Here is a 22,512-nt window from a genome sequence, read left to right on the forward strand (position 1 = left end):
ATTAAGGTGTATTAAGGAAAATTAGGGTGTATTAAGATCACACAAGGTGGATTAAAGTCGACTAAGGTGTATTAAGGATGATTAGGGTGGTTTAAGTAGGATTAAAGTGCATTGTGGTGGATTAAAGCTGAGTGGGGTGGATTAAAGTGGAATAAGGAGGATTAGGGTGTATTAAGGTCGAATAATGTGCATTAGGGAGGATTAGGGTGAATTAACGTCGATTAAAGTGTATTAAAAAGGATTACGATGGATTCAGGTCGAAGAAGGAGGATTAAGGTCCCGAAAGGTAGATTAAGGAGGGCTAGGGTGTACTAAGCTGGGTTAAGGTGTATTAAGGTGCATTATCTTTGATTTTTGTGTAATGAATTTTTTCTGATGCCTAATCAAAATCACAATTTTAAGTCTACTACTACATAATTTAACGGTATTTCGTTGTGAACTATCAAAATACGTTATCCAGTGGCGTTTCTCTTGCCTAAAAGTATAGAATGCCTTCTCTTTGAAGTTTATTATTGCGATAGCAATTGCATAGAGACTCCCGGCACCCTTCTTCTGTCGCTGTCGCCATGATCCAAGCGCAATAACATCATCACCGCGCGCCGTATGCTCTATGTTTAAGCGAAAGCGTGCGAGGGTGAGTCAACAATGGTGGCTAGATCTCGCCCGCGCAAGGGAGCCAAGCGGGGACGTAGCGCGCCGTCTTCCTCCATCGCGTGCAAGCTTGCTCCGGGAGGTTGGGGGGGGGGCGGTACTTCAGCCACGGTTGCGTATGGTCCGGCGTGCGGGCCTAGTGATTAGCAGACCAGTCTGCTGCACTGGAGCACCCAGGTACGAATCCTGGCATTGGACTCGCTTTCTTTAAAGTAAGGTTGAATCTACGCGGCAAGAACCCGATCATTGACCAACACACCGCCGACCGACCAAGGCCATACCATGGGAGGTAGGGAGAGCAAGCTTCGCATTAAAACAACAAACATTTCCCTATGCTTTTCCAAGCCTCCTTATCCGTTGCTCATTGGCGACCTTGCTATGGCAAGGTCGCCAACGACTGTGAAATGATGACGAAAGAATGACGTCGATGGAGTGGCAAAGACGGTATAATGATGACGGCAACACGGCAATCAGATGTCGATTCCTAAAATTATTGCAATGATATACCAACGACAGCGTGATGATGACGACACGTGAACAGCGAGATGACAACGATAGCGTAAAGACGACGGTATGAAGACAACCGGATGGCGAAGCTTGAACGATGTCATGGCCACAGCGGCACGCTTACGACGGTATGTCAACGGATAGATGATAGCAGCTGCCTGACGACGATGTAATAACAACCGCGGAATGATCACGATTCAACGATGACCGCATAACTACGCTCGTATAACGAACAAGCATACGTCGATGGATCGGCGGAGGCGGTTTGACGATGACAGAATTGCGTTACTCAAGCGATGACGATGGTAAAGCAACAGCATGGCGGCAATGGTATGCGAGGACTGCGTGACGACGATGGCTGACGACCCCGCCATGTCAGATGTCGAAGTTAGAATGAAGATGAAGGTAAGACCACGACAGCTTCGTGACAACTGCATAACAGCCAATGCATGAGGCCGATGCCATGGCATGGGTGTGTTCGCAGTGTGATCACGACTAGCCTATAATGAAGCCTATATGGCGACGACGGCGTGACGACGACGGTCTGACAACTGATGCATAACACTAACTCTCTGATGACGGTGGCATGAGAATGGTGGCATAATAACGAACGCAAGACGATCGTATAATTACAAGAAATGACAAAGAAAGAAAGACGGGGATAGAATGACAAGGCGGTATGACCACGATGGCATGGCGACAATGGTATGACGACGACTGTGTGACGACGAGGGCGTGAGGACGAGGGCGTGAGGAAAGTCGGACAACGAAGTTAGCATGACGGCAACAGAACGACCGTGATGGCATCACAACGACCGTATGACAACGCATGCATTACGACGAGTGTATGACGACAATGGCGTACCGAAGACTGTATGGCGACGAAGACGTGACGGCATGACGACAGTCGGATGACAAAGCTAGAGTGACAACGAATGCATGACAACTGCACGATGAGGATGGCGTGACGACGATGGCATGTCGAGAGTGTTATGCCAAAGCTTTTTTGGAAACATGCAACGACCGCGACGGCATCACCACTACGAGCGCATGCCTAGTGGCGCAAGCTGGAAAGCAGCTTGGGCCTCTGGGTCGGCATAAACAACTCGATAGACAGGCCGAAAGCGGCTCAAGTATGCAAGGAAGGCTAATGGCGAGAATATCGGCATTCTTAGGCTACCTCACACACTTTCTTGGAGCTATTTATCTATCTTTGTATCTGACTGTTCTCCGAGCTACCTGGGTCACTGAGCAGTCAATGGTCGAGTGGGTGGCGTATCGGGCTGCTGGGCTGAGGCACCAGGGTTCGATGCCAACCATCGAACCAACTTGGGCCACTGAGCATGTTGGTCAGTGTAGATGCGAGACTGATTAGGCGCTGTTAGAATGACCTCTTTGGCGCCGACATAAAGCACTGGGTATGTGCCACTCGGTCTGTGCTAGTCCCCAATGTACCTTTTTGATGGCAGTAGCTGTGTCCCGCTCTTCAATGATATCTTTGATGCCAACTTGGGTAACTAGATATGTGCCACTGGAAATGTGCCATTCTACAGTGACGAAATAGATCCCTTAAATTTTTTGGATGCTGAGCGGAAGTGAACCCATGCCACAGAGCTTCCTCAAGGACAGCAGCCCGGCGCGTTAGTAGGCTAGGACACGATTAAACTGGCTATGTGAAGCTTTGAAATGAACGCCTTTCACGGCAACAGTTTAGCGAGCTGCGCCATTAATTCAATGGGTATGTGCGTCGTTCTTCAATGAGGCTCTCGCCAACTTATGTTACTGAGTATGCGCCAGTGAGTGTGCGGCAAGCGAGGGAACCGTGTTCAGCGTTCGCAGGTATCGGCACGCCACGCTTCTTGTCGCGGAGGCCACGCGTTCACTTCTTGGAAGTGCCACTAGGCGGCGCAGCGTGTCCAGAAAGCACTTGGATTTGAAATGGATGGGAAGTGCAGATATGCGAGAGACGTTTGTGGTATCGGTGGAAAAAAATCAGGGAAGAGATTGATACAACCGGATCCGTTACTGGCATATGTAGCGGCACAAGGTAGATACAAAAGTTTTGAGGAAGAAACACAAGATTGAGGAGACGCGTACAAGAGTGCTAGAATGAAAGTCATGCATAGCATATCTGATTAAGTCAAGCAGGATAGCTGAAATGAGTGATAGGGGGCCTATTACAGGGGATTCCAATAAATCGGCAGCGGCAACGTGCCAGGGGAGCCCGGTTGCCGCATGACGCATTTTCAGCGTTCGCATGCACCGGCGTTCCATGGCAGCGGCGCTAGATGGAGCCGAGTTTTCTTGGGAAAGAGAAGTACCACTGCAGTAAACATGGCTCGTTTCGAGGGTGGCAATACGCTGTGTCGATATTTTGATTCAATGCTATCACATTCGGCAGTCATCGTCAGATGGGCTCTGCCGCATCTTTTTTCATTCAGTCTTATTAAACATCGGCAACAAAATAATTGCACACATAGGAATGACACATAAGGAGATGGCATATTCAGGACGCTGTACGTGAAGCAATATTGCTTTCAAAGCAAGCTTCCTGGCCTTTTCGTTCCTTTTTGTCGAGTAGCTTATTTCCTTTTGTCTGAATACTATTAAAATGTAACGGCATTTCAGTAATCTCATTTCTCACCCTCCTGCATTCTTCAATGGGAAATAAATGTTCATTCATGATACTTACAGATAATATCAAGCGCATGCGGTTTTTCACATTTAGACGCTGATAGGTGTGTGAACGCCACTGCAAAGAGTATGGTGGTTCTCTACCTGCGTGGCTATGTTTCGTTCATACAACGCTTCTTATGGCGATTTTCCGATGTTCTAATTTCGCAGTGCAAGTACAATAAGGACTGCTGCCACCGGCTCGTGTGCCTCCAGGTGACCATGACCTGCGAACCGCGCGGACCACACGCGCGGCGCGCCCGGATCTCGAGAACGAAGCCTGTGACGAGGCCCGGAGGCAGAGCGGCTCCCATGAGAACCACTGCGATGTAGCCTCGTGCACCGCCAGAGGCGGATTTCGGTATTCGCGCTGAGCGGACGTCACCAACGAATGTCTTTAAACAGCAGGGCATTATTTCGAGTCATGCTGCGAAACCTCCATCACCATCTGCTTCTCGATTGCTCGGAAATACGTCTTCAAATCCACCCGGAAATGGTGGTCATAGCACGCAACGGTATTCATTAAACGTGATGTCGCCAACGTCAAGTAGGAAAATTGCCCGCAACTAAACAGTCATTATGCATACAGTGATTCTGCTGAACAAAAATAAAACAAAGTTTCTTCCATGCTCTGCGTTCATTTGCTTCCAGTTCGACAGCTCTATAAATAAAACATGTCAGCTATCACAAGCGAGGGCTGCCAAAAGTGAATTAGTATTGAATAACAATATTTAGTCGAAAACAAAAGAGAGAATTCGCAGTTTTACCCGAAAGGCGAAGCACTGACAGCGACAGAAAAGTATTAGACAACTGCATGAAGTAAGCTTGGTAGTTTTATCAGCCGTATAACTGACTGTAAACACTCGCCTAATAATCGCACCAACAAGCGCGCTGTCACATATGCACATGGAAACATGAATAGTTATCACTCGATGACTGCGAACACAAGGGGTCGCAAAGGTTGCGGGATAAAGAGCGCCGGCCTCGAGAACCTCCCGCTTCAACGTATGTCCGTAACCTGAGATTACCCGACCTGCAGCACTAGGCACGCGAGAAGACGGCGTACATGCAGCCACCACATATCTAGGCTTCCGAAGCTTTGCACCCGCCGGAGATTACCTACAAGATCGGACACGCGTGTTGTACCACACAGCTGTGGAGATAGCCTTGCGCAGCCACGACCCCACTGCGATAAAAGACGAGCCCGGAATGAGGCACTCCGCCCAGTATTGCAAGGGGCGCGACCCACTAGAGGCCTCTCTCCGAGCACCTCTCTATATATAGCCCAATAAATGCTTTTCACCACCACCCTCACCTGCCCCTCCTAGCAGGCATTTGATTACGGTGCTGCGCGCTGATATCCCACAAGTCCCTCGCCTTGCGAACGCTTAAACTCTGGACCTGTAATATTGGGCATGCATCGAGGCGCCGTTCATCTCTGCTCATGCTCGCAACCTTGCACCCACAGCATACGGCGCGCGGGGCGCTTTAGGGCGCTTCGACTTAATACACTACAGTACGGTGAGGACGACTCCGAAAATAAGCCACGAGTGTCCATATAATTGCTCGCACAATAAAAATATTGGGCATAAACCATCGGCGATGGTTGTCAATGTATATTTATTATTTATTTATTTCAAAATACTGTTCCCTGTAATGTTTTCTTACCACAGGAGTGGGAAAAAAACATTACAAAGCATAGGAAACAACTCACTCAAGCAAAAATTTCACAATCAAGCGCAACTGTCTCTTATTTTCAAGGAAACATTTGTAATATATATGACGAATAAGCCCAACGATCAAACGAAAGAACTAACGAACGAACTTCCAAGTGAAAGAGTCACAAAGAGAGAGAAAGAGCAAATGTGAGTGACAGAGCGAAGGAATGAACGTTTTACTCGCTGAGTCCGATCCCCCACCATAGACCACCCAACCGCCGAGCAACCTACCCCCGACCTACCACGAAAACAGCCGAAGAGCTTAAGCAATTCGCTTTAAAAAGGTACCATTGCGGTAGACCATAACGCATATAGTTGTCACGAGCAGCTAACACAGACGTCCGGTCTCCACTAAAGCTCCTCTGAGTGCCATTTTCGACTAAGCACGGCCCCCTCGCTCTTCAAAAGATCCGGCTCGCTCCTGAGCGCTTGCTTAATTGCTTGAAAGCCTTTATTAAAAACAAAAAGAGAGGTGGAGCCCTTAAGGGGCTTCGCAATGGGTGGAGTCCCTATTCCGGGACCCCATTGGTACCAGCCGCCAGCTTAGCCCTCGGAACCTGCTTTGAGGTCTGAGCAACCACGCAGGGCCGCCTCCCACTCCTCTCGGGTTGGGTTAGGGTTGGGGGGAAGAGCTGAGTTGAGCTGGCAAGCCCAAACCATGTGGTAGGTGTCAGCCACCTCCCCACAGTGTTGACACGTGCCAGTGAAGGAAGAATTGAAATGTTTTAAGATTGCCGGGCACAAAAAAGTGTTTGTGAAAAGTCGGAACAAAATGCGTTCATCAGCCTTGCCCAGCCCCTTTGCAGGAGTTGGGTTTTGGCGGTGTCTGTCCTTGTAATAGGTCGTGATGTCTATAAACACGTAGCGCCCACCGACGCCGCAACGCGGGGCGCTTTAGTCGGCGATCCCAACCGGTACCTTGGCGCCGACTGTCAAGGAAGTAAACAATAAAGAAGCGCAGCGCGTGCTCGAAGCGCAAGCTCGGCACGCGCAGGGTTGTTCCAGGAGCTTGAGACGCTGGTCGTCGCAGCCTCCGCTCGGCTCGCCGCCTTCTTAGTAGGAACGACGGCACGGCTCGTTCGCCGCCGTCACGTTAACTCCTACATTGGTGACCCGGGAGAACGCGCGTTCCACCGAGCGACACGCAGCCATGGCCACCTGGCCGGAACCACAGTTTGACCCGCCACTGCCGCCGTTCTCGTCCCGCTGCGTCGGCGTCTGGTTCGCGCAATTCGAGGCTGCTCTGGAGCTGAATACCATCTGGCTCCAGGAGTTCAAGTACGAGGTGCTATTTCACGCCCTGCCACTTAATCTCCAGCTCCGCCTCGGAGTTCCATCGCCTGGCCCGCGCCCCTACGACGAACTGCGGCAGTCCATCCTGGACTTCTACGGTGCTGTCTACAACCCTCTTCCCGAGTTAGACCGTGCGGTGCGCGAGTCATCTCTGCCGGCGCCCTCACCGCCAGCACCAGACGCGTCTGCTCCTGCGCCCGTTAGCCACCATCAGGCAAGCATTCCTCCCTCGACTTGCCCCGATACCGTCTCGGCGACCACCCGATGCGCTACCGCACAGTCCCTGGCCTCCGGCTCTCTCCAGGGCTCTCTTTCATGGGAGTACGCGCACAATGTTGTCACCGAGGGTATCGTCACGACCATGACACCGGCCACGTCATCGCCTTTCTCGCCCCCAACGATGGCAGGCGACAGTGGTGACATCTCCGACCCAACGCCGGCTACCATGCCGCATGCCATTGGGTCTGTCTCCAACGCCATCGCTCCTGCAACAACGGCACCCGACCCTTCCACGCGGTCTGCTGAGCCGGTCTCCGAGGCGGCGCGCGAGCTCGGTACCGCGCCGATCCCACAGCTCTCGCGCCTGTACAAGGACTACGCCACAATCACCTGCACCGTCAACGGCCATCTCCTGAAGAACCTCATCGACCGCTCCACCCTAAGCACCGTGAAGAACGACGGCCCCGTTAAGGTCTCCAAGATCGCCATCAACCAGCTGGAGAGGCTTCGCTCCGACAACGGCAAGTACGTCTTTGAATTCACGGCCCTATCGACCAGCAGGTCACCAAGGCAACCGTCGCGCTTGGTTCCATCTTCGAGGACACCTGCACGAGCACCGCCCAGTGCGAGCCTCGCGGGGCCTCGTGCAGTGAGAGCCGCTACCACTACAAGCCATCCGAGCCCGTGAGCCTGAAGTCCAAGCACCTGACCTGCCGGGCCGCCGCCGGCCTCGGCTAGGCCTGCGACTACTCCGAGCTGTGTGTCTTCGCCCAGCTGAACGGCGTCTACACTGACCGTCTGATCCGCGACTGTGCTCTCGAGTTTGTCCGCTCGCAGGACGGAAAGACCTGCGACAAGCTACAGACCACCGCCGGAAACGTATCGTACAGCCCTGCAAGGCCAACAGCGAATGCCACACTGCCAGAGCCGCTTGCCTCAAGGACGTCTGCGCGTGCGCCAGCAACAGGTGCACCTAAGATGCAAGCTATGAGTACAAGGATCCAACTTAGCTTCTCTCACTTCCTACATCGACGTTCCGTCTGGGCGGGGGGCCCTGTAGCGCCCACCGATGCTGCAACGCGGGGCGCTTTGGTCGGCGCTCCCAACCGGTGCCTTGGCTCCGACTGTCAAGGAAGTAAGCAATAAAGAAGCGCAGCGCGTGCTCGAAACGCAAGCTCGGCACGCGCAGGGTTGTTCCAGGAGCTTGAGACGCTGGTCGTCACAGCCTCCGCTCGGCTCGCCGCCTTCTTAGTAGGAACGACGGCACGGCTCGTTCGCCGCCGTCACGTTAATTCCTACAAACATAAGAAGATAGCCGCCTTCGGGTTCCAGGTACTCGGGTTCTAAGTGGGACGCCCGGTTGATGAGTGCTCGGGCCGCCGTGTTTGCGGCTATATTCCCTATTAGGCCCTGGTGGCCCGGAGTCCAGACTAGGCAACGGTGGGTAGGGTCGATTCCCCCGTTGCTATAGTTCTGCAATATTCGTTCCGCTAGCGGGGTGACCCAACCAGCTTCATAATTTCGACAAGCCCCACGCGAGTCGGTTATGATATATTGAGATCGGGGATCAGAGGCAGCTAGGGCGATAGCTCTTCTTCAGCTTGCGTTGAGCCCGGGGCTTGGAAAGTGAGCCCATCTAGTCGCTCTTTTCGCCACGGCTCCCTCGCTCTTCAAAAGATCCGGCTCGCTCCTGAGCGCGCCGCTCTTTTCGCCACGGCTCCCTCGCTCTTCAAAAGATCCGGCTCGCTCCTGAGCGCGCCGCTCTTTTCGCCACGGCTCCCTCGCTCTTCAAAAGATCCGGCTCACTCCTGAGCGCGCCGCTCTTTTCGCCACGGCTCCCTCGCTCTTCAAAAGATCCGGCTCACTCCTGAGCGCGCCGCTCTTTTCGCCACGGCTCCCTCGCTCTTCAAAAGATCCGGCACGCTCCTGAGCGCGCCGCTATTTTTGCCACGGCTCCCTCGCTCTTCAAAAGATCCGGCTCGCTCCTAAGCGCGCCGCTCTTTTCGCCACGGCTCCCTCGCTCTTCAAAAGATCCGGCTCGCTCCTGAGCGCGCCGCTCTTTTCGCCACGGCTCCCTCGCTCTTCAAAAGATCCGGCTCACTCCTGAGCGCGCCGCTCTTTTCGCCACGGCTCCCTCGCTCTTCAAAAGATCCGGCACGCTCCTGAGCGCGCCGCTATTTTTGCCACGGCTCCCTCGCTCTTCAAAAGATCCGGCTCGCTCCTAAGCGCGCCGCTCTTTTCGCCACGGCTCCCTCGCTCTTCAAAAGATCCGGCTCGCTCCTGAGCGCGCCGCTCTTTTCGCCACGGCTCCCTCGCTCTTCAAAAGATCCGGCTCACTCCTGAGCGCGCCGCTCTTTTCGCCACGGCTCCCTCGCTCTTCAAAAGATCCGGCTCGCTCCTGAGCGCGCCGCTCTTTTCGCCACGGCTCCCTCGCTCTTCAAAAGATCCGGCTCGCTCCTAAGCGCGCCGCTCTTTTCGCCACGGCTCCCTCGCTCTTCAAAAGATCCGGCTCGCTCCTGAGCGCGCCGCTCTTTTCGCCACGGCTCCCTCGCTCTTCAAAAGATCCGGCTCACTCCTGAGCGCGCCGCTCTTTTCGCCACGGCTCCCTCGCTCTTCAAAAGATCCGGCTCGCTCCTGAGCGCGCCGCTCTTTTCGCCACGGCTCCCTCGCTCTTCAAAAGATCCGGCTCGCTCCTAAGCGCGCCGCTCTTTTCGCCACGGCTCCCTCGCTCTTCAAAAGATCCGGCTCGCTCCTGAGCGCGCCGCTCTTTTTGCCACGGCTCCCTCGCTCTTCAAAAGATCCGGCTCACTCCTGAGCGCGCCGCTCTTTTCGCCACGGCTCCCTCGCTCTTCAAAAGATCCGGCTCGCTCCTGAGCGCTCAGGAGCGAGCCAGAGCCGGGTCTCTCTCCTTGAATGAGCCGTGCCGCACCGTTCCGTCAGAGCTGGGTCTTCTGCTGGGTTTCGAAGTTTCAATTTCTGACCGACGAATGGTGGCCGGTGTGGGCAGCCTCGCGCTACTGGTACTCGCTTGCAGTGGTGTGCGCAGCAGTCCCTTTGGTTTTTTGTGCCTCCTATGGTGTGGCCCCCGATGCCACCGAGGGGAGAAGTAGAGAAGTCTTAATTGGCAAAGCATGGTACCGTTCGTTGCCTGCTGCTGTTCGAACGATGTCTCACGACTCTCACCGATCGCACATCGTGCGCTGGTCCAATAACACTTCGAATATGGTCTTCCGTGTCTTTAAAGACAACAGGTGAACGTACAGTTTACGTCCTGGTCTTCCTGTGTGCTAATTAGAGTAGTCATGAAAATGTCACCCATGACATCCACTTCAGTGCGTTTTTTCAGCATGTAACATTAGCACATCATTAAAACGAGGACAATGATCTGTTGTGTTGTAATAGATCTCCATTTCTTTTTTTTTCTTTTTGTCCTGGCGTATGATGGCATGATCGCCAGTATCGCGCGTGCACTCAAGAGAAAAAAAACGAAAGGTACGTGCGGCAGTTTTGTAGATCTTTCGTATGATTTTTGTATTCTACTTCAAGAAATGATTTCTACATTCATTTGGCATGGCGTTACAGCTTACTCATATTATAGTGAACGTACGTATGTGTATAAATGAATAAAGTTGAAACATAATCTACAATCATTTTGTGTTCTTATTTTGACAAAAGTTGATTTTAAAGTTACACAAAAACAGACAAGCTTCTGTAATGACGATGAAGTTACATATTTTTTTTTTCTGAAAAAAGTACGTCGCATTCTGCCTGTCACAGTATCATAAGCATTCTATCCCCAATATCAAAAAAGAAAGTTTCATTACAACTCAAAATTCACGCTTTTTTATGTGTAAAAATATTCTCTAAACATAGCGAAAATACCAATAACACGGTTATTAAATTATGCATATATCGTTTTTTTAAGCCAGATAACTATAGAATATGCATAACACAGATTACACGTTTAAGTGAACCGGTGAGCCGTTCAAATGAACCGGTTCATTTCAATGGGCTGAGCCGTTCCGAGCCGCTCACTGATGTGAGCCGTCTTGCCCATCTCTACTGCAAGCACAAACGGAACACATTATAAAGAATTTCTCAGAAGGAAAGCTCACCCTTGGCGTTTTCGTAGAATACAGCAAGGCGTTAGATCATTTAAACCATTATATTTTGATAAATAATTCATCTGGTCCTGGTGTACGTGGTGTGGAAAAGCTGCTGTTTCGTTCCTATATTTCGGAGCAAAATGTAGGAGTAACAACAGTGTGTAGTTATCGACCACTTTATCTAATCTGAAAGAACAACTTTTTTCTTGCATGTGTCAGGGCAGCGTTTTGGGAAACGCATCTGTTTTCACGTACACCCGTGAGCAAAAGTATACAGACCCGGGATGGCGCGATAAAGCTGATTTCGCCAACTGCCTGCGAATACAACTTGAAATTGAAGACAGGATTCCGAACTTGGCATTGTGAACTTTCCAGTCTACTCGTCATTTTCAGTTTATGTATGTTAATTGCAAAGAAATTTAGTATTTCGGCGACCTTGTGGTCCGTATACTTTTGCTCACGGGTGTACGTAAACGGCATTCTTCATGTCGAAGACGGCGCCCTGTTTATTAAGACTAAAGCCTTATACGCCCCATGAGGCGGAAAATCCGGCATGCGCCCCGCGTTAGCATCCGATGGCAAGAAAACACACGTGACCAAGTGATGACGCCACGTTTCCAGCGCTTGACCTGCTGCGGCTTGCACAGAAAAATTCCACGCCGAAAACCCGCGGCGTCTGACCGACATCGTGATCCACACCCAAAAATTGACTTTGCCCAATTCGAAAATTGCGTTGACCCTGTTCAAACCGACCTGGGCCACTCCCAATATTGTCTTGGCCAGAAACAAAATTTCGGTGGCGCGCCCCCAAAATTGATGGCCCAATTCTAAAATTTAGGTTACCCACGTTCAAAACCAACATGGCCCACACCCGAAATGGACGAGCCGCCCCCCCCCCCAAAAAAAAAGTAATAGGTGGACAAACCTCATAATTGTATTTGCCTAATTCAAGCACATCACTACGCTAACAGTATCGCGCGGAAGAGGCAGAATGCGTTAGCATTCAATGCACATAAGGAAACTTAAGTGGTGCCCCTCTAACTTCTTTTTTATGCGGATGACACAAGCCCGTTCGTGCCTGGTGAGGTTGCTCGAAACGCTCACACTGTACTTTCTAGCCTTCACGCCTGGTCTAGTCATAATAGCCCCGAAATCAATTGTAATAGACGTGAACCACTTTTATTCAGCACCAGAGGCAGACGAGTCTCCTTGGATAAAAGAATTGTTACTTAATGGTGCGCAAATTCACATTCTTCTGCAACAAAAATTGCTAGGCGTTGTATTTCCAGCTGACGTAATCTGCACGACGTATTATGCTCAGTTGGTGGCAAAATCGTTAGCGTCTGGCTCAGGCGCACTGTCACGCTGCCGTCATTTGTTGTCGGAAAAAACAAAGCTGCAAATTTTATCACACACTGATCACTTCACACCGAAACTATCGTATTCTTGTGTATAGGGCATGAATACATGGAGTAACGTACAAACACTTTTCCTTCTGCAAAAATGAGCACTTCGATACTTAGCAAACATTCCTTATTTGCCTAGCATTGCCCCTCTCTTCGTGAGATATAACATAATAAAGGCTACAAATAGTTTGTGAATTTTGATTGTTCCATCCCCAAGAAAAAAAATATGGTGTTTTTAGGTGCCTGTTGGGACTGAATTGGGAACACTGTGATCCGCTTAGTCGTGGTAAAGATAGGTGGGCACTACCTCAAAGCCGCACCAACTACATGAAGTATACATCGTAAAAAATGGCCGTCATTATAAGGAGGAATTGCACCTAAAAGTACGGCGAATATGTCGTTTTCGAAAAAGACGGCAAAAACTTCCGTTAAAATACGGAAATTCTCCCCGTGTTAAGCTTTACGGACATTTCACCCGTAATAATACAGTGGCTGCACTGTTCTGCATGGAACAGACAGAATTCCGTATTTTTGTTATGTGAACATCCGTATTTTTTTGCGAGGAAAGCTATGCACGCTGTCTGAATGAGCGCTTGTACTCACAGAGTTTCATCTACCAATATGTTATGAATATGCAAACTACGCATTATGAAGAGACCTACAATGTGTGAGAGCTATAGCGTTCTGCCAAAAGTTGCAATAATGATGGTATATTTAAATATATGTTTTCGCATGCACTATTCTGGTCGTAGTTGGCCGCGCACACCGGCCTTTGGACGATGACTATATGTTCAAATATATGCGTGCACTTGCAATGCTTTCCAATTTATAATACAACGTATATGTTTAAGTGAACAAAGAACGATGCTCATACGTGCCCATGTGTGATATGTCAAGTGCGCGAGTGCCGTGATCGTAGTGGGCACGTGCCAGAAGTGAGCGACAAGCAAGCAAGCGGCAGGGATCTTGAGAGACGTGGAAGAAGAGGGGGAAGATGATGACCAGGGTGCGGGGGCAGCGGCCGGTCGAGCTCCTGGCCCAAGGCCGCTCCAGGCTCCCACATGGGATCGACACGACAACCAACTTCTTCCTGCAGCCTGCGGTTGGCGAACGTCGGTAGGGCGTCTGACCCACGCGGCCCAGCTTCTCCAGTGCCGTGCCCAAGCTCCGGCTGGCGAACGCCGCAAGGGCGTCTAGCCGTTACCCGTCTCTACTACGCCTGTCTTCACAGCAGTGTCGATCATGGCTGCCTGACGATAAGGTGCTGACCGACATAAGAAGAAATTATCCCCTTGTACCGGTCGCAGAGGTGAAGCCCTTGGACTTGGTGTCCGGTGACAAGACCTCTACCGTACTAGGGTGACCCACCAGGTTCCCAACGTCACAGCGAAACTTGCAGAACTTCCTCCTGCATTATTGGATCCCTGGTGTTCGCCTGGGGGCGACCAGGATTTTCTTCGACTGCTTCTAGTTTCCTCACCGCTACTCCACTTCGAGCTCCGCCTCTGTCGCCGCTTCTAGCCCATGTCACAGCTCCAGTGCGAACCATGAAACTGTAGGCCCCTTCTAACTTTGATGCTTTCTTTCTAGACTTATTCCTCTTTTGTTTTTGTGATTAGTTTGCTGACTTTCGTTTTCTGTTTCCACGGTATTTTCTTTATTGGATGGCTTGTTGTGGTAACAAACGGCTTCGTCAAACGCTTAGTAACACGCTGTTACTAAGTAGCACACCTGGGAACAAATTACTGTGCTTGATGAATACTGTGGACTTGTGCTGAAGACCACGGTCAGTCACTTCGATATGGGTAATACGGTGATTAGCGGCCAATGACGGGGCGCCACCCGTGAATGGTTTCGCCTTCATCTTTATCCTGCCATTTTTCACTTTAAGAAGTGTACCAGTTTCTTCTATTCTGGTTTGTACGTTTTGCCCTCTGTCTTCAGTCTGCCACAGTTCAAGTCTGAACCGCCTTGTTCAGTATGAAAAATATCACCTACGGTAACGACTCTCGCGTAGTTATACTTCAACACATCTACAGTGCTCAATGATATCATTTGCTTATTCTCACTACCGGCTGTAGTTTTCTCGTTAGGTGTCATCAAAACACTTTCGTCAGATAAATCTTTTAACTCATTTGTAAGTGCTCAATTTGATGAAACTAGATCACTAGTTTTCAGTTCTGTTTGTTCATCCGTGTTGTGCCCCAGTTCAACAATTGGGAGCACCTGCTTTAGACCAGGAACTTCGATAGCTTCCTCCTCGTCATCACAAAAGGAAGTTATCATTGACGACAGAATGTGCTCTGCCGCATCAAGCTTACGGCGCAATTGCAAAATGCGCTCTTCTCTCTCTTTGATCTCGTTCACAAATTCGAAATCAACATCCTTTCCTTGCTTCAATGCTCCTAGCTTAGACTGAACCCACCACTTTAGATCCGGTCCGGTCAATCCCATCTTTATTTCAATTTGCCTCAACTCTTGCTCCGCCAGTTTCATTTGTAACCCCAGTATCCGTGTCTCTAATTCCAACTGCGTCTTAGCAGCATCTCGCTCAGCGAGCACCTCTTCGTGAGCTTGAGCGGGTTGTTCATCAAACCAGGCACCTAATTTCGCGCCCTGCAGCCCAATGCGCTCGCCCAACGCAACCAGCTCTACCAGACGCGTCGCCATTACTGTAAGTTCGGGCAACCACGAGCAAAAGGTTTCGTCTCGTTGCAGTGAGGTCCTATATTTAGGAATACTCGCAGCAAGACAACCAGCCTTGTCCTGTCGCGGACGCCATTTGTGATGATTAGGTTCTTTCAATACATTACTCGCTACGGAGGCACAGCCTCAGCGCATGAAATGACGAAGCCGTTTGTTACCACAACAAGCCATTCATTAAAAAAATACCGCGAAAACAGAAAACGAAAGTCAGCAAACTAATCACAAAAACAAAAGAGGATTAAGTCTAGAAAGAAAGCATCAAAGTTAGAAGGGGCCTACAGTTTCATGGTTCGCACTGGAGCTGTGACATGGGCTAGAAGCGGCGACAGAGGCGGAGCTCGAAGTGGAGTAGCGGCGACGAAACTAGAAGCAGTCGAAGAAAATCCTGATCGCCCCCAGGCGAACACCAGGGATCCAATAATGCAGGAGGAAGTTCTGCAAGTTTCGCTGTGACGTTGGGAACCTGGTGGGTCACCCTAGTACGGTAGAGCTCTTTTCACCAGACACCAAGTCCAAGGGCTTCACCTCTGCGACCGGTACAAGGGGATCATTTCTTCTTATGTCGCTCAGCACCTTATCGTCAGGCAGCCATGATCGACACTGCTGTGAAGACAGGCGTAGTAGAGACGGGTAACGGCTAGACGCCCTTGCGGCGTTCGCCAGTCGGAGCTTAGGCACGGCGCTGGAGAAGCTGGGCCGCCTGGGTCAGACGCGCTACCGATGTTCGCCAACCGCAGGCTGCAGGAAGAAGTTGGTTGTCGTGTCTATCCCAGGTGGGAGGCTGGAGCGGCCTTGGGCCAGGAGCTCGACCGGCCGCTGCCACCGCACCCTGGTCATCATCTTCCCCCTCTTCTTCCACGTCTCTCAACATCCCTGCCGCTTGCTTGCTTGTCGCTCACTTCTGGCACTTGCCCACTACGATCATGGCACTCGCGCACTTGACATATCACACCATGTAAACAAACATGTGCAGCTCAGGTGCTGGTGCACACTATCAATCAGTACCAAAACGCAGCGAGCGGTATAATGACCCTAATTGCGTTGACATTTCGTAACAAATGGTCTCGAAGAGAAGTGGCAGCCTATAGATTCAAGTACTACGGCAGATGAAATTTTCGAATGCCAGAAACAACCCAAGAGTAAAATGGCTTTACTGAACTGTGCAGAAGTTGCATATGATTTCAACCTCCCCAAACTAGTTGAAAATCTATCATCTTTGTCAATAACTATCCGTTCATTGACACACCACAATTACGCCTGATCTGCAGTGTTAATGTGTTGTCAATGCTTACGGTAACCTGTAATCGCAAGCATTTGGCAGGCTTCATCTTGAAATAAGACCGGCGAGCACGCACGTTCTTGTAAGGCACAATAATTTTCGCGAACATGCACTGATATGCACTGTGTGCCGACTACGCAATGGCGACCGAAGATGAGGGACTGAGTACTGCGGATACTTATAATAATAAAAAAAGAGCCGCCCTGTGCCGTGCTGCCGTAGCGATTACTTTTACTTCTCTTTGACCCAACATGCAACAAAACTTGTTCCATGAGCTTTGTTCTAACATTGGGAAAAGTTATGACAACTCATTATTACCCGTTCATTACATGCAACGACCAGCCCGAATTAGCACTATGCTAGACGCATTGCTGTGCACTGCATTGCAACACAGGCGTTTGCCATCCCCAGTAGGAAACCGGACGCTCGTCTGGTTGACCTGCCTGCCTTTTCTCTCCTCCTTTCTCCTCCCTTTGTGCAAAATGCACTGCTTTATGGAGAGAAAGCGTTATCTTCTTTCAGAGTTAAATTATTTGCCGAGCAATTATTTTACTGTTCCAGCAACTATAGCATACATTGGAAAACTAAACCGATTCTGATTTGTTCACCGTGCTCACAGAGCGCGGCACCAGGTGGCACCGTGCGCTACGCTTCTGATCTCGAAGGATCCAACAAGCGGTTGACGAAGCTGCAAATGTGTAGTTAGCCGGCTTTTATGGTTTTATGTTGTGCAGATTATTAGTTTACCGTAACTATGTCTTGATTTGTACTCAAGAGTGGAGCAAGGCCCCAAGGAACAGAGATTGATGCATCGGGAGCGAAGAACAGAAGTGATTCATCGTTACGCTGCTTGACTCTCGGCATGTTCGAATTAGCAAAGTTCCGAATTTGTCGATGTGTGATGTACGCTTGTGTGCACGTAATGTGTTTCACTTCGTCTACAAAACTCTGGACGCAGCGGCATCGAAGAAGTTGCCTTTGTTCAGGTGCACGTCTGCGCTTGGATACGCGATAGCCTGCCCTCAACGGATGTTCAACTGTCTATGCGCGCTCGTAACTTGCTCACGATGTAAGCCAGTTGTAATTTTATTTATGTGGTTTGCCTAGCATAGGTGTTAAAATGGTGTGCCGTAAGCCGGCTCCGCGATCAGAAATTGCTTCGAAAAAGGCCAGTAAACAGCTTCTTAGGGCACAAAGGACGCGTGAATGTGCAAAAGTATCACCAATCAATTTAGGTCGATCTCCATGATAGCGCGATCGGCTCGATCGCGATCGAAATTTTCCGTGTGACTCGGATTATAACCTCTTGCTCACTTGCGTTACAAAAGTAGACTGAAGTGCATTCAGTTGCGCACATAACTTGCATTGGCGCTTCTACTGGCTTGAGAGCATATTCTGTATCCGATCATCTAAACGTTTGAGCTAATAGCAGTGGTTCACTACCTGTGATGGTTACTTTTCTGCTTGCATGCAATTTCTTATTGCAGTGACAAAAAATATTGCTAGCTCTGCTGTGTCTTTCTTTGGTGCAACCGACTGCGGTGCAGCAAGACGTTTCGCTTCGAATGATGCCTGGGCAGTCAAGACATTCGTGTCAGTAAGCTAGCTGTAAATGTTTTATCAGTTGCCAAAGAAAAAAAATTGGACATACCAGTGAAGCGAATGCAATCATCATAGACTGCATTTTATAAATACTTCTGTTGAATTGCTTAAGCGGAAGGTAGATATGCATGAAAACCAGATGACTGCGTTGATACTTAGCAGGACCGAGGTTACATAAGATTACTAATTCATCATTTTCTTTCATTGAATCGCTAGTTGCTGTTCTCCTGCTGAATCTGAGGTCTGCTGCCTGCCAAGCGCCCATGTCTCTCAAGTTGCAGTATTATTGCCCTCAAAGTGAGTGCATTTTTTGCTCTCAGCTTTTTACTAGCTGGATCATGACCATATACTTAGCTGTGTAGGTGAGCACTGCTCGCGACATTGGAGTGCTATCTGCTGCCATGCATCGTTTTCTGTTTCGTGGTTGCATCACGTCACATTATAAGCGAAATATATGTTTGTTTTCTTCTCTGAGAGCCTCATAGTAACCCCCCCCCCCCCGCCCGTCTCCCTTATGTTGTAATTATGGTTGCATCACTTATGTGCGAAGACGGTATAGATGACCAGTGCTCCAAGTTCCGTTTTATTGCAACGTAAGCTACAGGTACGCACAGCATCCTGTATAGCAGTAAAGCAGCGTTGGGGTGCTATAACGTAAAATGATTCCAAACTCCTGATGTCAAATTTACGTAACCACCGACACAAGCATCGCGCGGTGACCCGCAGCGTTGTCTGAACAAGCCAATCAAACACTCTCCTTGTTTATAGGAGGTCACCTTTGTTCGCTTCGAAAGCCAATAACATTGTCTACACTCAGCGGTTTTTCTTATCTAATTCGCTGACAAGAGGCGAGGAGCACGCTCTAGTGGAGAGGGTTTCGATGGGGCCGAGCCAGCACAGTGAAAATAGATAACCGCATGAAGAGGGCGGGGCCGGCTTCACCTATTGGTGAAGCTTTACTTAGCTTGCGGTGGCTGGTCGAAAATCGCGGCGGCGTGCATCGGAAGGATAAGAATGCCGCTAAAACGGATCCTCATCAAGGAAGAGTTGGCAGTATGTCGTATGCATGCCGAAAGGGCTCGATAACGTTTTACAGCCACGCAAAAAGGTTTATCATGCGCAAATAAATACATGCTCACCACCAGGTGCGAGGAGCGAGGGCCAGAGCGATCGGCGGGCAGCCATCTTCTATCCCTTTAGCAACGAGGCAGTCTGTGGCTATTCAGAAAAATTTTCAGCTTTGTTCGGCATATTAATGCATTTTTTTCGCGTACACGTCACTTTGACGTGGTGGGTGTTCGCGGTTTTGTGAGGTAGCGTGACAGACAGGCGAAGTGGGCGTAGCCAGAAAACATTGGACCAATAGCAGGGGGCTAATGGTGAAAAGGCGTCGAATAAGGAATGATTATTTTTCTTTTGTGCGGTTTGATCATGCATAATCAGTGTGTACACATTATATCAGGTTGGGAGCTATCGCGGTTTTCGTGACGTCGCGTGACAGACAGGCGAAGTTGGGAGTAGCCCGAAAATGTTTTGACCAATTGTGGAGGCTGACTGCAGAAATTGGAATCAAAACAGTTTGGAATCATTTTACGTTATAGCGCCCTTGAACTGTCAAGCACTACGAAGCAGCCTCAGAGTACAGCCTCAAGTGGATAAATTTCATTGGTCATGTAGAGGTGCACAGCATGTCTCTGTGTTACTTGCTGAACACGTAAGCTGTGAGAAAAATGAATATTTACGTAGCTTAAGCTATGTGCTATCAGGTATTGTTCCCGGCCTCGGCAGTTGTAGAAGATTATCACGGCATTTCTTTTTCTAAATCAATTTACTTATTACAGAAGCATTACTGTATGGGTATGGAGGAAACGAATCACATGGGCAATGAGAAGCCAACCATGTCTAAATTGGAATATTGTGTAGTTCGATGGCTCAGAATAATAAGAAATGTGCCATAAACACTTTAAATTTTTGCTTGACACAACGCTAGAGCATACACTAACCGTATTTGCCTGCTGTATCCCTGCACCAAATAAATTTCAGTTGTAATTTAGCTCACCAGTGTATGCTTCTATTCTTACACCCTTTCAGAGAACTGGTAACATGTTTCACATTTCTAGCAGCTAGCTAGCCCGTCTTGTAAAGGTAGTAAACATGGGCCAAATATTTTAACCGATTTGCTGGATTGTACCTGCAGTTCGCTTAGAAAACTTACGCTTGCGGGAAACAACTCGATCCCGCGGTCCATGCCAGCAGGCTCCGCGTCCAATCAGGACGCGCCAGTAGGCCAGCGCGTCCAGTCTCGGCCGGCCGCGCCCAAGGGCGCCCAGCCGCAGCTCACACGTCCCTGGCACCACTGCTCGCGCGTCCGTCCTCTTCTTCATCCACAGTTGGCTCTGAGGCCGCTAACCATGTCGGCGTTCGCACACTGCCCCTCCCTCTGCGAAGCCGTTGACGGCACTTGCCCACGTTGGCTTGCAGCCACGGCATGACACCCCTGCCGGCGGGCGAACCTTGTAGACTGCTAATGCACCGAACGAGGACCGGCGGAGCCGGCATCGCCTGAGTCACAAAGGTCTTCCAGGAACCCGCATGCCCTAAACGTGGCTGGCTTCCAGGACGGACTCCTCGCGAAGATTGGGTAGACCAGGTGGTGCAGCCTCGCAGTTGAGGTCTTGCAGGTACCTAAAGGCCATAAAACGTCCCCTGAAGCACACCTGGTCTTCACAGGTGTGCTTCACCTGAACGGCCTTTCTCGCAACATCGCCACTATCACCTGCCCATCTAGCTTCATGCATAGCATAGCACATGTATCATCGCACTGATCGGTGTAAAAAAACACTCCTTATGTAATACCCCCTTGGGGGTCTTTAAGGAAATAAAAATGAAATGAAATGCAACCTGGTCTGGTTTTCCTCTCCGACCTCGTTCTCACGAGTGAACGCAGCAGGTCGTCGGAAGGAGACGCCGCCTGTACAATGCCTTGCCACAACAGAGACCACGCCGCACGGCAGCACGCAGGTCACAGGAGGGAAAGATCGCAGATGATCCCTATCGCTCTAACGGTGCTGCCGCCGCTATCATTGGCAACTGGCCTCGAGCTCCAGACATTTCACCGGAACACTGGACACCACTCGCCACGTCCTCTCGAGCTGTCTGTGTCGAACCACGCACTGCAGTGCCGAGGGGTGGAGTTGCTCTTGAGGTGGGATCGGCGCCATCGCGCTCATGACGCAGGCGACCACCACGCCACCACCAGGTCCCACGCCAGGCTCGATGACGGCGACGGAGGAGGAACCGGTGGAATTGCACGTCACAGAACACCAGAGGTGCAGCTCGCACCGCGGAGATGGTCACGCACAGTGGCCGGGTAGGAGTCGCTACTGGCCGTGGAACGGGTACCTCCAGCCTTCCCCACTACCATGGTCCATCCCGGAACGCAGCCGGGGCCCCACGTTATGGGCGCCAATGTGGGAAATGGCTGGATCCGGTGGCCCACGTCAGCAGGCTCCGCGTCCAGTCTGGACGCGCCAGCAGGCCAGCGCGTCCAGTCTCGGCCGGCCACGCACAAGGGCACCCATCCGCAGCTCGCACGTCCCTCGCACCACTGCTCGCACGTCCGTCCTCTTCATCTACAGTTGGCTCTTATGCCGCTTATCATGTCGGCGTTTCCACTATCTATAGAACCAGCACAGAGACGTGACTATCTGTTCGCTTGTCACAGGTTAAGAAAAGCAAGGTGGGGGCTCTTGCCAGTGTTCCGACTAGAAGGTAAAGCCAGTATAAAAGGGTGCACACCACTGATATCTACTATAGGGGGCTGCATACTGCATTCAGCGCCCTCGACTGAAGCAAACCTGGTCCCGGAAGTTGGCTTTTACGACTTTGCAGTGGTACTTCACCTGCACGGGAGGGCGGCATTTCTTCGCCTAAAATACCTGCCTGTTGTGCCGTACACTACCGAAATAGGCCAGAGAAGTGTTTTCAGAAGATCTCCAGAACTTCCCATCATAATGCCGACAGCATTGCTAACGTGAGTGCTGAAAGCACCGGTGTATGAGAAAACACTTTATATAAGAAAAAAAATGTCGCATACAGATTCTCGTAAGAGCTCTTACCAGACTTGTAGAGACGTCGTCTCCTGAAATGCAGAAAACCACGAAGATAAATGTTTACGGTGCTTGTCAGACAATATTATGTCACCGCATGCACTATTAAGTGCAACATACACCCTGCTTCCGGGACAAGCCACTGCATGACACATTTCCGCTGCCTTCACCTGCGCCTGGCTTGGCGATCGGCGAAGCGGCATCCAGCAAAACATAGCAGAGATCAGTGGTGCACACAGTATT

The 22,512-nt window shown here is 50.3% G+C and overlaps 1 protein-coding gene across 1 annotated transcript in view; it reads left to right on the forward strand.

Moving 5' to 3' along the window:
* The window catches only part of LOC119462571 (uncharacterized), a 74,991-nt gene extending 70,515 nt beyond the window's left edge, over positions 1-4,476 (forward strand). The window contains exon 4 of the mRNA XM_037723908.2: positions 4,003-4,476. Coding sequence (XP_037579836.1) covers positions 4,003-4,164 — 162 coding nt within the window. The 3' untranslated portion in view covers positions 4,165-4,476. The remainder of the gene's footprint in view (positions 1-4,002) is intronic.
* Positions 4,477-22,512: the final 18,036 nt, after the last annotated feature.

Source organism: Dermacentor silvarum, chromosome 8 (genome assembly GCF_013339745.2).
Source record: "Dermacentor silvarum isolate Dsil-2018 chromosome 8, BIME_Dsil_1.4, whole genome shotgun sequence".
Taxonomy (NCBI): Eukaryota; Metazoa; Arthropoda; class Arachnida; order Ixodida; family Ixodidae; genus Dermacentor; species Dermacentor silvarum.